General features: G+C 40.2%; 1 protein-coding gene across 6 annotated transcripts in view; it reads left to right on the forward strand.

Annotated features, from left to right (window-relative positions):
- LOC143281121 (ubiquitin carboxyl-terminal hydrolase 34-like) overlaps positions 1 to 22,793 on the forward strand; it is a 118,102-nt gene that overhangs the window by 85,010 nt on the left and 10,299 nt on the right. For all 6 annotated transcript variants that reach the window (XM_076586100.1, XM_076586101.1, XM_076586102.1 and 3 more), the window contains 20 exons: positions 628 to 816; positions 1,582 to 1,767; positions 3,783 to 3,887; positions 5,163 to 5,207; positions 5,526 to 5,663; positions 6,253 to 6,400; positions 6,986 to 7,080; positions 7,667 to 7,699; positions 8,849 to 8,897; positions 9,353 to 9,438; positions 11,148 to 11,231; positions 11,771 to 11,877; positions 14,371 to 14,548; positions 15,060 to 15,217; positions 16,247 to 16,325; positions 16,567 to 16,711; positions 17,419 to 17,541; positions 18,056 to 18,154; positions 18,432 to 18,464; positions 19,138 to 19,259. In XM_076586100.1, the coding sequence (XP_076442215.1) occupies positions 628 to 816; positions 1,582 to 1,767; positions 3,783 to 3,887; positions 5,163 to 5,207; positions 5,526 to 5,663; positions 6,253 to 6,400; positions 6,986 to 7,080; positions 7,667 to 7,699; positions 8,849 to 8,897; positions 9,353 to 9,438; positions 11,148 to 11,231; positions 11,771 to 11,877; positions 14,371 to 14,548; positions 15,060 to 15,217; positions 16,247 to 16,325; positions 16,567 to 16,711; positions 17,419 to 17,541; positions 18,056 to 18,154; positions 18,432 to 18,464; positions 19,138 to 19,259 (2,202 nt within the window). The remainder of the gene's footprint in view (positions 1 to 627; positions 817 to 1,581; positions 1,768 to 3,782; positions 3,888 to 5,162; positions 5,208 to 5,525; positions 5,664 to 6,252; positions 6,401 to 6,985; positions 7,081 to 7,666; positions 7,700 to 8,848; positions 8,898 to 9,352; positions 9,439 to 11,147; positions 11,232 to 11,770; positions 11,878 to 14,370; positions 14,549 to 15,059; positions 15,218 to 16,246; positions 16,326 to 16,566; positions 16,712 to 17,418; positions 17,542 to 18,055; positions 18,155 to 18,431; positions 18,465 to 19,137; positions 19,260 to 22,793) is intronic.

The following is a 22,793-nucleotide window of genomic DNA, read 5'->3' on the forward strand; positions in this document are numbered from 1 at the left end:
CTCAGAGGCACTTGCACACTTCAGAACAATAACCTGCACACATGCATCCATGTTCACATGGAGCACACTCATAAACGATGCTCAGATAGGCATGTTTTTTTCCTCTTCCTCCCACCCCGCCCCCTCTGTTTTTTCCCCTGACTAATATCACTTAGAGTGGAAAAGCATAAATTAGAAGACTGCTACACAGAGTTTTTTTTACTCTGTCACTGTAAGTTGATGAAATACATTCACCCCATGACTTTAATGCTGTGATTTTTGTTGCCACATCTCTTGTTGTACTTATTATTAATCAGACCCACTTGAGACACAAAGATGCATGTGAAGCACTTTTTTTTTTTAATGCGGGGGGGAAGGGGAGGGAAGAAAATAACAATAAAATCTAATATGTTTTCCATGGTCTTGATGCAACTGAGGCCAGAAAAAAAAAATTTAGAAAAACGAAACAACTAATGGTGTATACAGTGTGATAGTTGTTTTTGACTAGCAGGGGAGGTAACTGCTATCCCAAGGCTAGAATTTAATTAAAGTGGAGTGTGTCTTGCCCAAGTTACATCCCCACTCACTCCGCCAAGAGGGTTTTAGGACAGTCAGCGTGGGGGACTAATGATGCATGTTGTTTTACAGCTGGACACGAACGTTCGTCAGTACAGTAAGCACCTGCCGGAGTACCTGCACTTCCTGCTGGACTTTGCCAAGATGGGGGAAGAGGAGTGTGCCTTCCTGCTCAGCATCAACTGCATCTCCACTCTGGTCACCTTCTACATGGGGCACAGACAGGACAACCCTGCCCTATCTGCACCACAGACCAGCTATGTCAGTTCTGCTACTCTGCTCCGCTGTTATTGATGGGAAAATTGTAGTCTGCAGTTGTATCTTTAAGCTTGAATTTTTGGTGCTGCGTCCAAACACTATTAAAGAAAAAAAAGAGGGGGGGGGACATGGAATACAAGACTGGTTGTAATTGTGATGGAAAGTGAAAGATTATTGGACAGGCTGTGATTTTGAAGGAAAGCTATCTATTGCCCCCAAACTGGATTTTAGTGTGTGGTACTAGTAGTCTTTTTCATTTGTTTGAGGTGTCTCTAGAGGTGTTCATGTTTGGTATTTGTATGTGTTGTGTTTGTCCTGGGAGGTGGGGGTTGTAAGGTAGGTTGTGTCGTTTATGAATATAGATGAGTGATGTGTGTACATGTGCAGTATATGTGTGTGTGTGTGTGTGTATAAATATATGTATGATGTTGAGTGCATATTTTGCACAACAAGTGTTGCAGAGTATATATATATATATATATATATATGTATACATATAAATATATGTATGATGTTGAGTGCATATTTTACATGGCAAGTGTTGCAGTTAAACTATTTGCAAGTTGCTTGAAGTCATTTGAAGGTGATTTGAATGGTAACAAAAAGCTAATATTTGTGGATCTTTCTCTATCTCTGTCTCTCTCTCTAATCCTTATATCCTTTCTTCCCTTCATCCTTCCCCTTCCTCCACTCCACTTCATTTCGCTCCTACCCTGTTCATCATCTAAGCATATCTCAAAGCTTACATGATTTATCGTTTCATCGCAGGTGGAGATACTGTCTGAGGATGAGGAGGAAGAAGAGATGTTGACCCTGACAGATGACACAAAGCCTTCTCCCATGGAGAAGATGATCAGTCTGATCGCCCTGTTGGTGGAGAAGTCACGGGGAAGGGAGAAGCTGGTGCAGCTGTCCCCTAAAGACTACTCTGCCGTGGTGGGCAGTGCCAACAAGGTAGTGACCAGTACAAAAAGGAACAGGAAAGCTCATAGTGTACATACCACTATTCATTGATCCTAGGACATACTGCTGTTCATTGATCCTCAGACACACTGCTGAAAGTTGATAGTGTACATACCACTATTCATTGATCCTAGGACACACTGCTGTTCATTAATCCTCGGGACACACTGCTAAAAGTTGATAGTGTACATACCACTATTCATTGATTCTAGGATACACTGCTATTCATTGATCCTTGGACACACTGCTATTCATTGATCCTTGGGCACACACCTCAGTTCATTGATCCTTGGACACACACCTCAATTCATTGACCCCAGGACACACCGCTATTCATTGATCCTACGACACACACGGCTAAACATTAGTCCAAGAATACACCACTGTTCATTGATCCTAGGACACACACTGCTATTCATTGATCTTGGGACACACACTGCTATTCATTGATCCTTGGACACGCTGCTATTCATTGATCCTAGGACACACCGCTATTCCTTGATCCAAGAACACACTGTTATTCATTGATCCTAGGACACACCGCTATTCATTGATCCTAGGACACACTGCTATTCATTGATCCTTGGACATGCTGCTATTCATTGATCCTAGGACACACCGCTATTCCTTGATCCAAGAACACACTGTTATTCATTGATCCTAGGACACACCGCTATTCATTGATCCTAGGACACACTGCTATTCATTGATCCTTGGACACACACTGCTATTCACTGATCCTTGGACATACTACTATTCATTGATTTTAGGACACACACCGTTATTCATTGATCTTAGGACACACACTGCTGATCATAGGACACACAGTGCTGTTCATTGATAATGACAGCTAACAATTACCTATAGCTGATTTTTAGCCAGTCACAAGATCAAGTTTGATTAACATTGAATTCATATCACACTCTCTATCTTACATTTTTCTATTTTGCCAAGTAGTTTCATCTTACCATATAACCATGACTTTAATAAGGGTCTTACTCATACCTGCCATCCTGTCAAGTTCATTTCCTATGCCACATGTATCAGTCAAGAAAAGGCCAACTTTAAAGTTTATGACCGGTATACACACTCACACACACACACACACACACACACACACACACACAGAGGGAGAGAGAGAGAGAGAATTTCAAACACAATAAAATACATCTGATCTATAGTTTGTAATATGGTGATTGCAAATTTCATATCATGCATGCATGAACAAAATTATAGTATAAACATACATATACACACAATTAGGTCAAACTCTCTTGGTATTTTGGGCTCTGCTTCATGTAAAAAAAACACTGGTAAATACCCAGACAGGTAAAAATGTATATATATGTACCGTAAAGTTCGGTCTATTGAGCGCACTGGTATATATATAAGCCGCACCCACTAAATTTGGGAAAAAATTGAACTTTATACATATATAAGCCGCACTTATTTCCGGTACCGGAACACATACTAAGAAAAGCTGTCGATACTGTAGGTTATGAAATAAACACAAGCGGGAACAACACGAAGAAAAGCAAGTGAAAATACTGCTAGTGCCACAAAAAAATATCTCTTCATCTATCTCTATGTGACCCCTCACTTTCTCTTGCTGTGAATGTTTGGTAAGGAATATTCAGGAGACACAATGACATCATTTTCCAAATGGGAGATTTCTTCACTTTCACCCACATGTGTTCACAGTGAATTGCTTGAATGTCTTGCATTGTGGTATTATTTCAGGAACACTGACAATTTGAATGTCAAAAATTTCCTCATTAGTAAATACTGTTGGTGACTTCTTTTTTTTATATATATATATAAGAATAAAAACAATGTGACTGTAGTTTTTTTCATGAAGTATTTCACTTTCGTCTGTTCTCTCCACTCCTTGCCATCCTAAAATTTAATGTATATTTCATATATATTTCAAGTCATTTGTATTTATTTTTCTCCACTCTGTCCAGTTCACAATACAATTGTGAGTCTGTTTCATATGTGTTTTTCAGGTGTTCGCATTCTTGCTGAGCCAGATTCGGGAGCAAATCAATCTCCGGCAGACTTGCAACATCATCTGCAGTCTGACACGCTGGAGTGAAAACCTGGCAATCAGTGTGAGTAGCTTTGAACTTTTGGTTCTTATTAGTGAATGAAAGTGAATCACTGTATGAAACTTTGTTCTTATTAGTGAATGAAGGTGAATCGTGTGGAACATTTGGTTCTAACTAGCGAATGAAAGTGAATTGCTGTGTGGAACTTTTGGCTCTTACTAGAGTATGGAAGTGAATTGTAGTGTGGAATTTCTGGTTCTTACTAGTGAATGAAATTGAACTACTGCGTGAATCGTTTGGTTTTTACTTGCTTGAATCGCTGTGTGGAATGTTTGGGTTTTTTTAACAAGTGATTGAGAGTGAATCTCTGTGTGGAACGTTAGTCTTACTTGTGAATGAAAGTGAACCACTGTGTGGAACTTGTGGTTCTTACTAGAGTATTATAGTGTTTTGCTGTATGGACCTTGTGGTTCTTACTAGAGTATTATAGTGTTTTGCTGTATGGAACTTGTGGTTCTTTCTTGAGTATTAAAGTGAATTGCTGTTTGGAACTTGTGGTTCTTACTAGAGTATTTAAGTGTTTTGCTGTTTGGAACTTGTGGTTCTTACTTGAGTATTAAAGTGAATTGCTGTTTGGAACTTGTGGTTCTTACTGGTGAGTGAAAGTGAACTGCTGTATGGAACTTGTGGTACTTACTAGAGTATTAAAGTGAATTTTGAGTGTGGAACTTATGTTTCTTACTGGTGAATGAAAGTGAATTGCTGTATAGGACTTGTGGTTACTAGCAAATGAAAGTGAATAGCTGTATGGAACTTGTGGTTCTTGCTAGAGTATTAAAGTGAATTGCTGTTTGGAACTTGTGGTTCTTGCTAGTGAGTGAAAGTGAATTGCTGTATGGAACTTGTGGTACTTACTAGAGTATTAAAGTGAATTTTAGTGTGGAACTTATGTTTCTTACTGGTGAATGAAAGTGAATTGCTGTATGGAACTTGTGGTTCTTACTAGAATATCAAAGTGAATTGTAGTGTAGAACTTAGGTTTCTTACTGGTGAATGAAAGTGAATTGCTAAATGGAACTTGTGGTTACATGTACTAGCAAATGAAAGTGAATCGCTGTATGGAACTTGTGGTTCTTACTTGAGTATTAAAGTGAATTGCTGTTTGGAACTTGTGGTTCTTACTTGAGTATTAAAGTGAATTGCTGTTTGGAACTTGTGGTTCTTATGAGTGAATGAGATTGAATCACTCTGTGGAACTTATGGTTCATACTGGCCAATGAAAGTGAATTGCTGTATGGAATGCAGTTGTTGTAGAAGTGTTATGATTTTTGTGTGCAGATTGTGAACACCTTGTTCACTGCTATCAGGAAACTGGGACCAGAGGTAGGCATGATTCTTTGTTTTTTTGGCCTGGTATTTCTGTGTACGCTTTTTCCTTCTATATGGTAACGGTGCTGTTGTAAATGTTGTATAGATATGTTCCTGTGTCTTTACCACATTCATCCATATTCTTTGTGTGTATCTCACTTGATGTGTTAGGAATGAGTGGAAGCAGCTCTCATATGTACCAAGCAGTATGGTTTAGCCAGTGTAATGTCTTCTTTTATTTTGTGCTGTGAAAGTTATCTATACTTTTTGGGCTTTGTATTTATAGAAAATGTGAAAGCAAGGTAAGTGTTTTTAAGTTGTTGCATTGTGCAGAACCTGAAGACTGGAGCGGTGAATCCCATATTTCAGCATGCTCAGCCATTCCTAAAGCTTCTGACGCTGCTCGTGGAGTGCCCTGGAGTGGTGCCACCCATGTCCTTCACACAGATGATTCTGCCCAAAATGTGGGACGTGAGTATTGCAAACCACAACTACATAATACTCCCTTTTTTTCTTTTCTTTTTTGAAATACCCTGATGATCATTTTCAGAAGATGAAAAATACATGTTGGCAAGAGATTAATAACATTTTTCAGCTGAACGGCCAAGCAAACCATGTAGGACAGTGCTTTTCAGTAAGAAACATCGCATCGCAGTGAAGCAGTCAAGCAATCAAAACACCTTGATGTCACCTGAAAGAATGTTACAAAATTTTCAATTTTTTTAAGAGAAGAGAACTATACGTGCAGTTTTAACTTTTCTTTATCACCTATATTTGACCCACTGTTGTGGGGGGTAGGAAGCCAGCGACAAGGAAAATCACACCAGTTCGGTGGATAACAATGCGTGCTAGCATATTCATCTTTGAAAATTACCTGAGTTCTGTGGATAACAGTTCACAACTTGTAAATTTGCTTACCTTTGAAAATCACAACAGGTCTGTGGATAACAATTCTCAACCTGTAAGGTTGTATATCAGCTAAGTTTCTTTTGCCTGTAAATGTTGGAGTTAGGGACTGATTTTAAGCATGGAGGTGAATGCTGCTTGCTTTTGTTGCCAGCTGGCCAAGGTGGCCCCAGTGTCCGTGCTGGAGTGGCTGACGACGCATGTGACACGCAACAAGATCGCCCACCTCTGGGTTCTGGACCAGATGGACCTGTGGGTGGAGCACTACCTCATCTCTCACAACAATGTCAGAGTTCGCAATGGTAAGCTTCACATACTTGTCAGCATTGTTCTTGTCTTCAGAGATGGTTGGGATTTTTTTTTTGGTGTTTTTTTTTCCATCTCTTTCTCTTTCTGTCTGTCTTACTTTCTTCTTTTCTTTATTACCATCATATTTATTCTCATCATTTTCATATGGGGTAACGTTGGGTGACATTTCCTTCTGTCTGTCTGTCTCGCTTTTTCTTTTGCAATAAAGTCTTCATATTTGTTTTCATCATTTTCATATTGGGTAGAGTTGGATGTAATTTTATGCTGACTTACTGCAGTAACTTCTAGACAGCCCTTTTTTACTGTCCCCATTCTTTCTTGTATCTCAGCGTGGTCCAAAGTCTTTAATTTCCTATTTGATGTTAGTGGTGGTGATATTTCTTTTTTTTGTTGTTGGTGGTGGTGTTATTTCTTAATGCAGATGCTAGGCTTTCTTGGCATTGCTGCATAGTTTGCAATATGGGTTTGGTGAAACAAGTTTCTAGTCTTTTCTTTGATGTGACACTGGCATGATTATTGCTGAATGTGGATGTGAGAGTGAACATGGTGACAGTAAAACAAATGACTTGGGTTTCCAGCGGCGGTTTATCTGTTGATCTCACTGGTGCCCTGCAGCCAGTTCCGCAGCACCTTCCGCACTTCTACTGGCCGTGTGAGCAACAAGGACATTGAGGTTAGCACATCAGGATGTGTCGGTCTGTCCGTGTGCTTGTGTCTGTGTCTTTGTCTTTGCTTGTACATTTCTGTATGTGATTTAAAAAGAAAACGGTGTGAATGTGGCTGTGTACCTCCCCAGCTTCCATGATAATTTTTTGTTCATCCAAGTTTGTATGAGCAGTCAGCTTCTGTCCCTGTCATGTTAACAGTGATGTTGATACTATATGGAAATAAAATCTTTAAAAGCATTGTACTGATCTGATTTTTTTTATAACTCTGGCTGTACTGATGTGTCTTTTGTCATTGAGATAATAACTAATTTGTGGAGCAGATCATTATAAAACTTAGATGGCTAAGCAAGAGAGTTATTGTAATACCACTACCATTGTATGTTCTTAACTCTATTGACATTGTGACACATCCCGGTAGGTGGAACAATTACAAGCAACCATCTGCTAGCCATATATTATGCCCCATTCATTTCTGATTGGCCCATCAGTTTTCAAGCCTTTTTATTTTCATTCTGTGTGTTTCTCCTTATAAGCTGTTTTGTGTCCAATGAATGTAAAGTCACATTTTATGTGTAATATTTGCTTTTTCAGATGAGTCCTGAAGCATTGCAAGTAGTGCACAAGGTAAGTTACATCCATAGTCTGAACAGTTCAGTTCTACGTGGTGGGGTTATCTCACCTATACATCTGTAAGGTAATAATAATAATGGTACTTATATAGCGCTGAATCTTGTGCATAAACAAATCAAAGCACTTTCGCACCAGTCATTCTCACGCACGCATAACTCTAAAACTGAAAAAAAAAGAAAAAAAAAAGGCAGCATGTTGTCTGCTGATATCTCACTATACATCTGTAAGGCAGCATGTTGTCTGCTGATATCTCACTGTACATCTGTAAGGCAGCATGTTGTCTGCTGATATCTCACGATACATCTGTAAGGCAGCATGTTGTCTGCTGATATCTCACTGTACATCTGTAAGGCAGCATGTTGTCTGCTGATATCTCACGATACATCTGTAAGGCAGCATGTTGTCTGCTGATATCTCACTGTACATCTGTAAGGCAGCATGTTGTCTGCTGATATCTCACGATACATCTGTAAGGCAGCATGTTGTCTGCTGATATCTCACTGTACATCTGTAAGGCAGCATGTTGTCTGCTGATATCTCACGATACATCTGTAAGGCAGCATGTTGTCTGCTGATATCTCACGATACATCTGTAAGGCAGCATGTTGTCTCTGTAAGGCAGCATGTTGTCTGCTGATATCTCACGATACATCTGTAAGGCAGCATGTTGTCTGCTGATATCTTACGATACATCTGTAAGGCAGCATGTTGTCTGCTGATATCTCACAGTACATCTGTAAGGCAGCATGTTGTCTGCTGATATCTCACTGTACATCTGTAAGGCAGCATGTTGTCTGCTGATATCTCACAATACATCTGTAAGGCAGCATGTTGTCTGCTGATATCTCACAATACATCTGTAAGGCAGCATGTTGTCTGCTGATATTTCACTGTACATCTGTAAGGCAGTTCAGTTTCAGTAGCTCAAGGAGGTGTCACTGCGTTCGGACAAATCCATATACACTACACCACATCTGCCAAGCATGTATCTTGTAATTAGTTGCCCAAACATGTATCTTGTAATTAGTTGCCCTATTTTCTTTTGCTTGCATTATTGTTTTTTCTTCTTTCACGTATTTTTGTGTGTGCTGCTGACTTTGTTTGTTTGTTTCTGAAAGAAGAAAAAAACGTTTCTGATTCCAGATCTACAAGCACCTGTTGAGTTTGCTCAGCTCTGCAAAGTTGTATGTTGGTAAGTAGTTGGGTTTTATCAGATTAAACAGAAATAGAAGCAATGAGAGATGAAGCAGAAGAGGAGGTCAACTGTTTGATTTTGAAGAGTTCTGTATTTGTTGGCTGCATTTCACACATTTCGTTAAACCCAGAGGTCAGTTTACAGTCTGAGATTGTAGTTGATTTGCAACAAAAAAATTTTTAGGAAATGATCAGAAACATTTGTTTTTACTCTTCATTATTACCCTCAGAAGTTATTTGCAGTACTTGATGATATTGTGAATATGATTTAATCTTTGCTTTCTCATTATCCATGAGAAACAGGTCAGAAAGACCCACAGTTAAATCTGGTAGCGGCGTTAGTGATGGTCATTGATGTGACACCTGTTCACGTTAAGTGGTTGTATAGTTGATGGTTGATTAAAAATGTTGTCCTGTGAATTACGAGTATTGTTTTTGCCTGTGTTTGTACAGACCCCCAGATCCATGGGACAATGAAGCTGGTGTGCTACTTCCTCATTCTGCAGTCCTGCATTCTGAGCAAGAGAGAGAAACTGATGGTCAGTATTCCTTTGTTTCTGTCATATATTGTCCTGTGCTTCATCTCTGACAGTTGTTTCTGTCGTCATCTTGTCTTGTGCTTCATCTCTGACAGTTGTTTCTGTTGTCATATATATTGTCTTGTGCTTCATCTCTGACAGTTGTTTCTGTTGTCATATATATTGTCTTGTGCTTCATCTCTGACAGTTGTTTCTGTCGTCATATATCTTGTCTTGTGCTTCATCTCTGACAGTTGTTTCTGTCGTCATATATATTGTCTTGTGCTTCATCTCTGACAGTTGTTTCTGTCGTCATCTTGTCTTGTGCTTCATCTCTGACAGTTGTTTCTGTCGTCATATATTGTCTTGTGCTTCATCTCTGACAGTTGTTTCTGTCATATATATTGTCTTGTGCTTCATCTCTGACAGTTGTTTCTGTCGTCATATATATTGTCTTGTGCTTCATCTCTGACAGTTGTTTCTGTCGTCATATATCTTGTCTTGTGCTTCATCTGACAGTTGTTTCTGTCGTCATATATCTTGTGCTTCATCTCTGACAGTTGTTTCTGTTGTCATATATCTTGTCTTGTGCTTCATCTGACAGTTGTTTCTGTCGTCATATATCTTGTCTTGTGCTTCATCTGACAGTTGTTTCTGTCGTCATATATCTTGTGCTTCATCTCTGACAGTTGTTTCTGTTGTCATATATCTTGTGCTTCATCTGACAGTTGTTTCTGTCGTCATATATCTTGTCTTGTGCTTCATCTCTGACAGTTGTTTCTGTTGTCATATATCTTGTGCTTCATCTCTGACAGTTGTTTCTGTTGTCATATATCTTGTCTTGTGCTTCATCTCTGACAGTTGTTTCTGTTGTCATATATCTTGTCTTGTGCTTCATTTCTGACAGTTGTTTCTGTTGTCATATATCTTGTCTTGTGCTTCATCTCTGACAGTTGTTTCTGTCGTCATATATCTTGTGCTTCAACTCTGACGATTGATTGATATGGATACATATATTGCACCTATCCTCAGTCAGAGACCAAGCTCTGAGCGCTTTACAAACACGGGGTCATTTGCATAACAGTCTGCCTACCTGGGTAGAGCCAACTAATGCTGCCATTGGGGGCTTATCATTCGTTTCCTGTGTCATTCAGTCAGATTTCAGGTACGCAGACATGCACACTCAGACAAACATGTAACATTTAACATTTTATGCGTATGACCATTTAGTTTAGTAACCCCGCCATGTAGGCAGACGTACTCCGTTTTCGGGGGTGTGCTGGGTATGTTCTTTTTTCCATAACCCACCGAACGCCGACATGGATTACAGGATCTTAAACGTGCGTATTTGATCTTCTGCATGCGTTTACACGCGAAGGAGGTTCAGGCACTGGACAATTGTTTCTGTCGTCATATATCTTGTCTTGTGCTTCATCTCTGACAATTCTGTCTTCATTTGTCAAAAACTAACATACTCTTTTCTCTATGACATTGTGGCATTGAACATTGAACATCAATGTTTGACCATATTTTACTCATTATTTTTATACTCGGATGTGCACTGTATTTAAGATGGATGATATATCAGTGTTATCTGGAACAAACGTTTTTTTTCAACTCCATTGAAAGTGTGTGCATTTGTCCAATAGAAATATTTGTCTTTATGTTCCTTTCAAAAAGAAGATTGGAAAGTAGAATAATGCCACATGGCTGAATTTATTTATTCTCAGTTTGGACCATACTTTGAAGACCTGTGGCAGCTGTTCCAGCCCAAACTCCTGGAGCCTCAGATTGCAACACACCACAACAAGCAGGTGAGTGGGTTTCCTTGTTGTTCTTTTTACACTTTTATTACTTTTATATTTTAATATGTAGATCATATGCACCTTAATGACATAACCAATTGACCATGACTTTGATATAATGATTAATTACATTTTAAGTGAATATATGCAGTGCTTTTTATATGAAGGTCTTGTGTGTTTATTGCTTTTATTGTCGAGTACTTGTCTACATTTGTTTTACTGCACCTGATGTAATTTCTCTCAGTGATATAATAAAGTTGTCTTGTCTTATCTTATTTAGGCTGAGCTGCCTTGTCAGGTATTGAGTACACTACAGTGAAAAAGTCTAGTGTTCGTAACTCACAGGATTGACCTGTACAGATAATGCTTGGGTGTGTGCGTGAGAGAAAAAGAGAGAGAAACCAGGCAAACAATTTATCACAGTTAGAATCTTCAGAACAGTATTCAGTTATTTTGTTCCTCTGTGTATGTGTTCTGGAAAACCTGGCTATGTTTATTGTGTGTGTGTGTGTGTGTGTGTGTGTGTGTGTGTGTGTGTGTGTGTGCAGTCCCTGTTGAACTTCTGGTACCTGGTGTGTGTGGACTGCCCTGAGAACGTCGAACTGATAACCAGCAACCCTCATGTCTGCAAGAACATAGCTTTCAACTACATTTTGTGAGTGGTTTGTCTTTATTTTTCTTCTTCTTTCTCTACACTTGTTGGTTTGCTGTGGGTGTGCGCTGTATACTGTGCTTTGTCAAACTATTGCAAGCTACAGCCAGCTTGTTTTCTGGAAAGTTTTTTACATGTTTTTTTATTGGGTTTCAGTTTGCAGTGAAATTACTTAAGATATAAGTAAGAATTACACACACAGTGGTCACAAATGACGTGATATTGCATATCATTGTACACATGAAATTTTGAGGGTGCTTGATTTTTTATTCTTCCCCAACTCTGTCCTGAAGATGCACCCTTCACGACGCCCTACTGTTTACAGGTTTGAATTGTATAAGTGGCACCTGTTCTACATAAAGACGTTACAAGCGAGCAATATCTTAACTGACCTTTCCACTTTTTATGTGACCAGTAAATGCAGAGAGTGTTGCTCTGCTCGCGAACAAGAGAGTAGTTTTCAAGGTGACTGGTTCACGTGAACAGTGCATGTCAACAATAGCGTCTGACTCAGTCTCTTTCCAGACACATGGCAGACAACAGTTCCAGATGAAGGAGCCCAGTCGGGCTTGTATAATGTTCTGGATTCAGGTTTTTCAAACTCATTGTGCTTTCCTGGGTTTGTTTTCAAGTCATCAGTGGATGCAGATTTCGAACAAAAATTATGGATACTTTCATCATCTCACTGGATGATAGCATAAGAAGGGGGAAGTTTTATATTTTATCCCAACTGACTCTTTGTGTTATTGATCAGTTTGGAAAATTTCTTAACATCTGACATTTGGTTTTGTTTGGTGGTATTTTTTTGTTTGTTTCGTTTTGTTTTTTTACCTAGCCAATACAAATGGGCCATTTGGGAAAAATCAAGGGAGCAAACTGGCAGTACTACATGATTTAATGGCTTGTGTCTTTGGGATTTCTTGCTGTGTTGCTGTTGTTTCTAACAATAAACAGAGCATTTTTCTGGAAAATTTATTTTAAAAAAAACAGAGAGCTATAACACTGATACCTTTGCAACAGGTTATCTTATTTATTGTTCCATTGAACATTTGCTACTATTTCAGTGTTATAGCTTTGGCTCTGTTTCATTTGTCTTGTGCAGTAGTAGTTTGTACAACAGGAACCATGGTGACAAGTGTTGGCAGTGTATTAAAATGCAGTTTGCAGTTGTTTGTATAACAGGAAATGTATTCATTGCACAGTTGAATGTGTACCAAATTGCAGTTAGCTAAAAATTGCATGATAAGAAATGCGTTCATTGCACAGTTGACTGTATCTTAGTGTAGTTTTCAAAATGTTGTACGATAAGAAATCTGTTGATTGCACAATTGACGTGTATCATAATCTGGTTTACAGTAAAGTTGTACGATACAAACTATGTTCATTGACTGCAGTTGACTATATTCCAGTGTTGTTCTGTGTGTATAATGTGGAATGCAAGTGTTGTTCTGTGTGTATAATGTGGAATGCCAGTGTTGTTCAGTGTGTATAATGTGGAATGCTGTTGTTATTCAGTGTGTATAATGTGGTATGCCAGTGTTGTTCAGTGTGTATAACGTGATGTGCCAGTGTTGTTCTATGTGTATAATGTGGAATGCCAGTGTTGTTTTGTGTGTACAATGTGGAATGCCAGTGTTGTTCTGTGTTTATAATGTGATGTGTCAGGGTTGTTCAGTTTGTACAATGCGGAATGCCAGTGTTGTTCTGTGTTTATAATGTGGTGTGCCAGTGTTGTTCTGTGTGTATAATGTGGTGTGCCAGTGTTGTTCAGTGTGAAAAATGTGGAATGCCAGTGTTCTGTGTGTATAATGTGGATTGCCAGTAATGTTCTGCATGTATAATTTGGAATGCCAGTGCTGTTCAGTGTGAATAATGTGGAATGCCAGTGTTGTTCAGTGTGCATGATGTGGTGTGCCAGTGTTGTTCAGTGTGTATAATGGTGGTGTGCCAGTGCTGTTAAGTGTGAATAACGTGGTGTGCCAGTGTTGTTCAGTGTGCATGATGTGGTGTGCCAGTGTTGTTCAGTGTGCATGACGTGGTGTGCCAGTGTTGTTCAGTGTGAATAGTGTGGTGTGCCAGTGTTGTACAGTGTGAATAATGTGGTGTGCCAGTGTTGTACAGTGTGAATAATGTGGTGTGCCAGTGTTGTTCAGTGTGTATAATGGTGGTGTGCCAGTGCTGTTAAGTGTGAATAACGTGGTGTGCCAGTGTTGTTCAGTGTGAATAGTGTGGTGTGCCAGTGTTGTACAGTGTGAATAATGTGGTGTGCCAGTGTTGTTCAGTGTGTATAATGGTGGTGTGCCAGTGCTGTTAAGTGTGAATAACGTGGTGTGCCAGTGTTGTTCAGTGTGATTATGTGGTGTGCCAGTGTTGTTCAGTGTGATTATGTGGTGTGCCAGTGTTGTTCTGTGTGTATAATGGTGGTGTGCCAGTGTTGTTCTGTGTGAATAATGTGTGCCAGTTTCCAGTATGAATAATGTGTGTGTGTGTGTTTAGGGCTGATCATGAGGACCAGGACATCATGATGTTCAACCGCATGATGCTGCCCTCCTACTACGGCCTGCTGCGACTGTGCTGTCAGCACTCCCGGGCCTTCACACGCCAGCTGGCCCTCCACCAGAACATCCAGTGGGCCTTCAAGAACATCACCCCCTACCCCTCTCAGTACACACATGTCAGTGGGCTCTTTGGTCTTCATTCTCTGTGATTTTTGTTCTGTTTCTTTGTCACGTGTTCTGTTTGTGTCTTTGTTGAGGGGATGTGGGAGTGCTTTGTTTTGATGTTCTTGGTAGATGTTCATAAAAATTTAACATGTCCATTACTTTGATTTACTAGTTTCAAACAAAATATAATCTCCCAGTGGATAGATTCCTCCAAAGTTTGGTTCCCTTCTACTTTGGGATGCATGCATTGTGAGAGACTTGAGCTAATCCGGTCATTGACTTTACTCTGTTCATGAATCTCATCAGCAGATCCTTCACCATTTCTTTTTGTCTTCATATGAAAATGCCCATGAAACGCACCTTTAATGAAATTACATGTGTCTTTTCTTCACATTGACAGTCCATGTCACAAGACTCAGTTCTGTTCAGTTCAATTTAGTTCAGAAAACTGTATTGCCTGCTTCAAACAGTTACTATTTTCAGTAGTTGGCTAACTTCGCTGTGGTCTTCATGTTGCTGCAGGCGGTGGATGAGCTGTACAAAATCATGCGCCTGATGTCTGCCCGCTACGCTGACAGCACTGACGAGGAGCTCCGGCAAGTCAGCACCTTCCGACGCTCCACCATCCTCATGTACAACCGTGACCTGGAGGCTCGAACCCACTGGCAGACACTCATTGCGTACGTCTGCCTTGTCTTGTTCGCTTGATGGCTGTCTTGTTTACACAGCCTTTTCCCATTGGTGTGTCTGTTTTTTTCACAGTTGACATTCAGGCTTGGAATCATGAGTAGATGCATTTCAGACAGAACTGTTAAAAGAATATACTTTCGACTATACTCTAGATTTTTTCCCCCCAGATATCTGCAGAAGGAAATGTATGTCTTATTTTTCACATCAGTAACAAAAGGTTGCAACTTATGATTGAAGAAAAAAGTGGACAGGGAGTTAGAAGTCCAGAAGTCTTTTTCATAGTTGCAGAGGCAGTGAATTCATATCCACTGTGCCAAGGGCTTTGCATTGAAAGTGGGGCCCAGTTATCTTGTGCTGCTTTAACCTTCCCCAACCAAAGTCAGGTACCCATTCACACCTGGGTGGAGTAGGAAATTCAGAGTAAAGTGCCTTTACCAGTGACACAACACCATGTTGAAACTGGGTCTCTTGACCATGGTGATCACTGGAAAAGAAGTCCAACACCTAACCAATTAGGCCACAGCACCTCATGCTTGTGTATCAGACTGCAGATTAAAAAAAAGCTGTGCAATACCAAGGTCAGTAACTCATTCAGCATTCAAGGACATTTGGAGTCAATCCTCACTGAAATACAGCCTCATTATCAGAGTTTTGTGGAGAATGTTCAGTTCCCTGAATGCATTGACTTTTTTTTTTTAAGTCATGCCAAATTTTACAGTGAGAAAAGAAGGGAAAGAGAGGTGTAGGAAGCCCAGATCCCACAGGAAAATAATTTGATTTGAAACGGATCCGTATTTTCTGGAAAGTACAGCTCGCAATCATTTCTATTCGGACAGTGCAGCTTATTCTGTGTTGGACTGCATAACATTTTCTTTGAAGATGAGAAATTATCCTGACATACTATTTTCTTTGGAGGTGTCTGAGAGGTTTACCGTGTAAGTTTGTACATGATAACCAAATGTACATTAGAACTAACTTTTTGTGTGACATTTATTGACAATAGGAATGCTTGTTTGCAGAGCTTTCAAGATTCTGGTTGAAACACAGGAAGAACAGCTGTTGCTGCTGTACAACAATGGACTCACCACACTGTCAGAGGTTAGTATTTCAGAGTTTACAGTAAAGGAATGCAGCAGATTTGTTTCTTTACCCAGATAAACATGTTTGAATAAATGTTTGATTTTTTCTGTTCGAAAATTGAAGTACAATTAACATAATCTCGCCCTTTTTTTTTATTGAATAGTTTCTTAAACATTGTGTTAATGAATGTTGTGACGATTCGGCAGAAGGACATGGTGTGTTGTGAACAATAACCGGAGTTTGGCCCTTGTGATTTCAGTCATTCATCACTCTGCACGTGATGTACCACGAAGCAACAGCATGCCATGTAACGAATGAGATCACCGATCTGCTCACTCTGCTGAACCAGTGCCTCAGAACAGTGCGGGAGTGCTCGGAAAAGAAAGGCGATTGGAGCGCAAAAGGTAGTGTCTGTGTGTGTTGATGTGTGAATGGTTTTAGGGTTTTTTTCATGGGGGGTATGTGTGCGTCAAGTGAGGAAATTCTGATACATGATTGCACCACAGGTCTCAAGTGTAATCACTCCATCCTTCTTCATTTTCTTTCTTTTTTTTATTTTGTTGGTTTTTTGGTGGTTGTTTTTTTTGTTTTGTTTTTTTGCAAAGAATAAACTTGAACTTTGATACTGCCATCAACTAATAAACAAAGGAGCAAGATAGATCAAACTTGTCTGCACATTCATTCATTGCTTTTTTTTCTTTTTTTATTCTATCGTCTTGTGTACACTATTTTCTGTTGAATCATATTTCACAGAAGGCCAGATTTTCTATCAGCTTTCAGAATGTTGATAATAAGTTGTATGACAATCATGTCAATCATGTCATTGGAAAGGTTGCCATTTATTGGAGAAAACAGACTATTTGTGACAAAGGAACAGTCAGCAGTTTTTGTCATTTTTGTTTCCTCTCTCTCTCTCTCTCTCTCTCTCTCTCTCTCTCTCTCTTTATTTAAAAAATTATTTTTAATATAAATCAGAAACGAAATTGGTGTCTGTCCTCTCTGTTCATTCATTGGAGAAACTATACACATTTTCATTGTTGGAAGCAAACTTGATCTGTCGTGGCCACAACATAAATGTGTACAAAGGAATGAAGGGTGTGTTCTTTTTCAGCTCAATGCGCCAGTGAGATGAAGAGCATTACGATGAACTGGAAGGAGCGTGGTGAGGTGGTGAAGAAACTGCTTACTCTGCTCAACTCCTACACCCCCCCTGAAGTCCGCACCATCTGCTTTGGTACGTGCCCTGTTGTGCCCCACTTATTGCACATACACACTTTATATATATATATATATATATTTATACTCATTTTATCTTATTTAATCTTATTTTATTTTCAATCATTTGCCTTCTACGTGTCTTTCTTTTTGTTGTTTTTATGTATGTACTTATTCATTTATTGTCATGGCATGACCAGTGCGTTGGGTTTATTGATAGGTTATGTATTTGCTCCTTTTCTTTTTTCATTTCTTTTCCAAACCAGATGTGGTGTAGAGTAAATGGATCAGTCAACACGCCACTGAAACTGCACATTCCCCATTTAACCAAATTTCAACCTATAAGTTTATCCTCTTATCAAGTAACCATGTGTATGAATGTAAATCTTTCTTTCTTCCAGCTCAGGTGAATTTGTACACTGGTGCAGTTTTTTTCTTTCTTCAGCCAGAATTGGCACTTAGTTATTTTATTTTTAGTTCATGGCTGTGAAATATACTGAGGTCACACTGAAGAAACTCTGGTTGCCTTGCAGACGTACTGAAACAGATGATCCTGACACTGCAACCGGAAATGATTTCCATGCTGGTTCCTTTCCTTACTCAGTGGCACACTACATTCCAGGAAAACAATGGTAAGTGAGGTGATGTGCAGGTCATGTTTATTTTTTGACTAAGGGGGAACAAAAGAAACCAGAGTTAATAAACACTACAAATGATCAGAGAAAAAATTGTCCTGGAACAAATTTGAAATAAGAATTTCCCTATCTTGTCCCAAAAAGGGCCATTGCCCATGATAAATGTGATACGTCACTGGAATGGAACATACATGTTTTTGCTGGTATAAAAGTTAGAAACATGTAGCTAGTGTTATCGATTAGTTTAATGAATATGTTCTTGTTTTGTTAACAGGTCGCAAATACGGACCGCACAAAGATTCACTGGGTAAATAGCTTATTTCTATTGACTTTCCACATTCTTTTACACTTTCACACATTGTTTATGCGCAATGACTAGTGATCATACAAGGGCGTACAAGTTCCTGCGGGTGTTGATCAGTGCTTCCAGAAATATGTGTTTTGAATTTGTTTTTCTACTTCTTTTGTGTTTTTAATATCCTCTTATTTCTGTGGTGATTTATTGTGAATCACATGGAGGAAGACTTTGGCATAAAAATGACTGAAAATTTCAGTTGTTTCCAAGAGCAACATTATAAACGTAACTGGTCAGTTACCTTTATGGTAAGCACATTGTATTACCAAGAGCAAGATTCTAAACATAACTGGTCAATTAACTTTAAGCACGTGTCTTCATTGACTGTTTAGCACAGAAAGAATCCAGTAAATGGAGAACAGTCTGATAGTTCAGTGAGAGGAACATTCTCCATGACTGAACTCAAGTCATTTTGTCACTGAAATATTATTTTGATAATTTTCATTCCTTTTTCCCTCAGTTGTGACTTCATAAATGACCATTCTGTCTGGGCTTTATTGGTTTTTGGTCCAATTCTGGACTGAACATTTCCTTTTATGACCAGTGTTTCATTGCATGCAGGTTTTGTTTAAGCTGAAAGTGAAAAACTGGCGAGGTGTGCTGAGCTGTGTATGTTGTTATTCAGTGCATTCGGGTCCCTTCTTCCCACGGCGGGGCCAGAAGCCCCTGAGCAGCAAGACCAGCATCCGTCCCCCACGCCCTCAGTTCCAGATGATGCTGCACACCGGCCTTCTGGAGACAATGAAGGTGAGTGCTCACACATGCTGGTCACACTTTTTGCTGTTTGCTACTGTTCTCATTGTCATACATGCTCAGCTTTTTGTGTTGTGTGGTGCATTGTCCAACTTTGTTGTATTGATGCGGGACAGTCGACTCTGTTATGAGAGGAAGAGAGAGTTTTTTGTGTTCATATTGGCATCATTGTGTCAGATATAGCATACAGCCAGTTGTCAGTCTGTTCTCTCAGTGCTGGCCTTTTTGTTTGTTTATAATTTGGGGAGGGGGGTGGGGGGACAGTACTAAGATGCATTTTGCTTGCTGGTTGTTTTTCTTGGGGCAGGTAGTACTAGAATTTGCTGTCAGCATATGCTACTGCTTTGCCAGTCCGTATGACAGTCCTTAGCTCTTTCCTGGTGTTTTTCTTCAGTTTGCGTGTACTGATGTTCAGATGTTGGGTGAACACAATTGGTTCACCTGATCATGTGTGTGTTTCTTTGGTCACTTTTTACCAGACAAGGGGAAATGTACCCTTGATGATATATTTTACTGTCACTATTGATCAATATTATTGTATCTCTGCCATTTCCTTCTGTCAATCTGCACGCAGTTAATTAAACTGTCAGTTTGCACACATACTGTTTTAATTACACATACTTACCGTGACCCAACTAGTGCAGACTCCGGCAGGGGTCTGACATTCCTGTCCTGTGCAAACTACTATCCGCCTGTGCGGAGAAAACGAAAGCAACTATGGCCGATAACCTCCTGGAAGTAGGAAACCTCCCCTTTGTCCCGCTGGCTAGAGCCCTCTTTTTCCGGCAGCCATCATGACTCCTGTTCCTGTGCTCTTCATACGACTAAGTTTTTTCGTATTTTCTGCCTGTCAATTCTGTGGCGTTCTTGTTTTTTGTCAAATTATGTCTCCAACCAGTTCACATAATTATGTAGCTCGATTGGGCGATCGCGCTAAAATTAAGGCGTGATCGCAATCAATTCGCTGACACTCTGGGCCCTCTACTCCTGGCCCTCTCAGCAACGCCAACCCGCCGCCTCCTCCACTTCCTCCGCTCCCTCCGGTCGACTCCAGACCTCCACCACCTCCTACACCTCCTCTGGTGACTTCTAGAGGTTTGTTGCCACACACTCAGGTCAGTGTTGCCTTTAATGTTATTTTTATTGATCCGCGAACGCACTCGACACGATCCGTGTTTTATCGGCTCTGCCAGTCGGCAGTGTATGAGTCGACCTCCTCTATCTCTTTACCCATACCCACGGTTGCACCAGTGGAATGTGCCACAATCCCTTTGGGGAAACAACACCACAAAAAAGAAAAAGAAAGAAAGCTTGTTGTGGATCTGCACGCTAGACTGGACCCTATGTGCGATGCATCCGTGGTGGCGGCCGTGACATTAGATCACGCGACCCCCCCACGCGGCATGCGTCGACCGTCTCGGATCCAGTGGCGACCGAGGCGCGTAGGGATGCCCTCCCCTGGTGTAGGGAGGAAGGTGGACCAAAAGGGGATATGCTCACCCATACGCGTGCACCCCTCTCCTCGTCCAGAGCGCTCAATCCAAGGGAGGCAACCCCTGCTTCGGCACCCTTGCCGGTGATCGCCGCAGTTATTTCCCTTGCACCGGCATTGCTCCTCGCCTACAGTGCGGGTGTGTGCATGGTCCCACCAAGCTATGCGGTGATGACCCCATTTGCCACACCGCCGATTGCTGCTGTTTCCCATCCACTAATGGCGTCTCAGCAAGCTGCTCAACCAAACAATCAGCAACTCATTGCTAACTTGCTGCAGCAATTACGCACCACTCTGCTTCCCCGTGCCACACCTTGCGCCTGCACCGCCCCTCGCCCACAGAGCAGGTACGTGCATGGCCCATTGAACTTCAGCAGTGCTGGATTCTCCTGCCCCATTGCCTAACTCTGCTGTTACCCAGACTAATATCATTCATGAAATGGGTTTTCGAGGCCACCTTCCTCAATTTATAGACAAATTCTTAGAAGACCGTACTTTTCAAGTTCGAGTAGGTTCTACTCTCTCAGATCTTCATGAACAGGAAATGAGCGTTCCACAAGGGAGCATTCTGTCACCTGCTCTTTTTAGTATCAAAATAAATAATATAGTTAACTCTGTAAACAATGACAATGACTCCTCTCTCTTTGTTGATGATTTTGCTTTATATGCAAGTGGGAGTTTCTACCCTGGCATTCAACGCCGGCTTCAGCTCTGTGTTGACAAGATCCAAAATTGGGCAGAAGAAGATGGTTTCACTTTCTCAACTGGCAAAACACAATCTATCCATTTTCACAATTACTGCCATTTTTTTCCAGATCCTGAGATTCATCTAGGGAAATCAAAAATTCCAGCTGTTAAAGAGGTGAAATTCCTCGGGGTTATTTTTGATCAGAAATTGAACTTCCTTAGTCATCTAAAACATTTAAAAATTTCATGCCAAAAAGCTCTAAATATTATAAGAATTGTTGCACATACGGAGTGGGGTGCAGATAAGAAAACCCTTTTGCACCTCTATAGAGCACTTGTCCGTTCTAAACTTGATTATGGTTGTGTTGTCTATGGTTCAGCAAGACCTTCCTACCTAAAGATGCTGGACCCTGTTCATCATCAGGGACTCCGACTCTGTTTGGGAGCTTTCCGTACTACACCGGTACATAGTTTATATGCAGAAGCTGGAGAGCCATCTCTTTCAAATCGTAGACTGAAACTTTCTATGAACTACTACCTTAAATTAGTTTCTGAAGTAGAAAACCCAGCTCACAACAGTATTTATAAACCAAAGTTTAAATCCAGATTTGATAACAACCCAAAGTGTACACCTCCATTGGGAATCCGAATGCTTCAATACATTCAAGAAGCCCAAATTGATCCTACATTAATAGATACTGAATTTAAAATTCCTGAGGAACCTCCATGGACTTTTGAAACTCCTGAAATCTTATTTGATCTCACCATCTTCAAGAAAGACTGTACCAGTTCACTGGTCTATAAAAAGTTGTTTTCCGAACTCTGCCAGAAATATCCATTATATCAGAAAATTTTTACGGATGGCTCAAAATCTGAGGAGGGAGTGGCTGCTGCTGCTTTTTGTCCGACTTCTCCCTCCCAAAGACTCACGAAACACATTCTGTCAGACAGTTCTGTGTTTACTGCAGAGCTAACTGCTTTAAATCTAGCTTTAAATGCTATATTGCAATCATCTAATCGTAAATTTGTTGTTTTTTCTGACTCGCTTTCTTCTCTGGAGGCAATAGCTCATCGTAATATTGATCATCCCAAACTTCGAGAATTCTTCAGTTTGTTTACCCATCTTAAAAGAAATGGTTTTGTAATCATGCTGGCTTGGGTGCCCGGTCATGTGGGCATTCAAGGGAACGAAATAGCAGATAATCTGGCTAAGAGTGCTGTTAGAGAGAAACAATGTAAGTTTTATATTCCTTTTACTGATTTTAAACCCAAAGTTCATCGGTATACTAAAGATCTCTGGCAGAAAGAATGGAATGAACAAATAGATAACAAATTATTTAAAATACGAC

This window comes from Babylonia areolata, chromosome 4, assembly GCF_041734735.1.
Source record: "Babylonia areolata isolate BAREFJ2019XMU chromosome 4, ASM4173473v1, whole genome shotgun sequence".
Taxonomy (NCBI): Eukaryota; Metazoa; Mollusca; class Gastropoda; order Neogastropoda; family Buccinidae; genus Babylonia; species Babylonia areolata.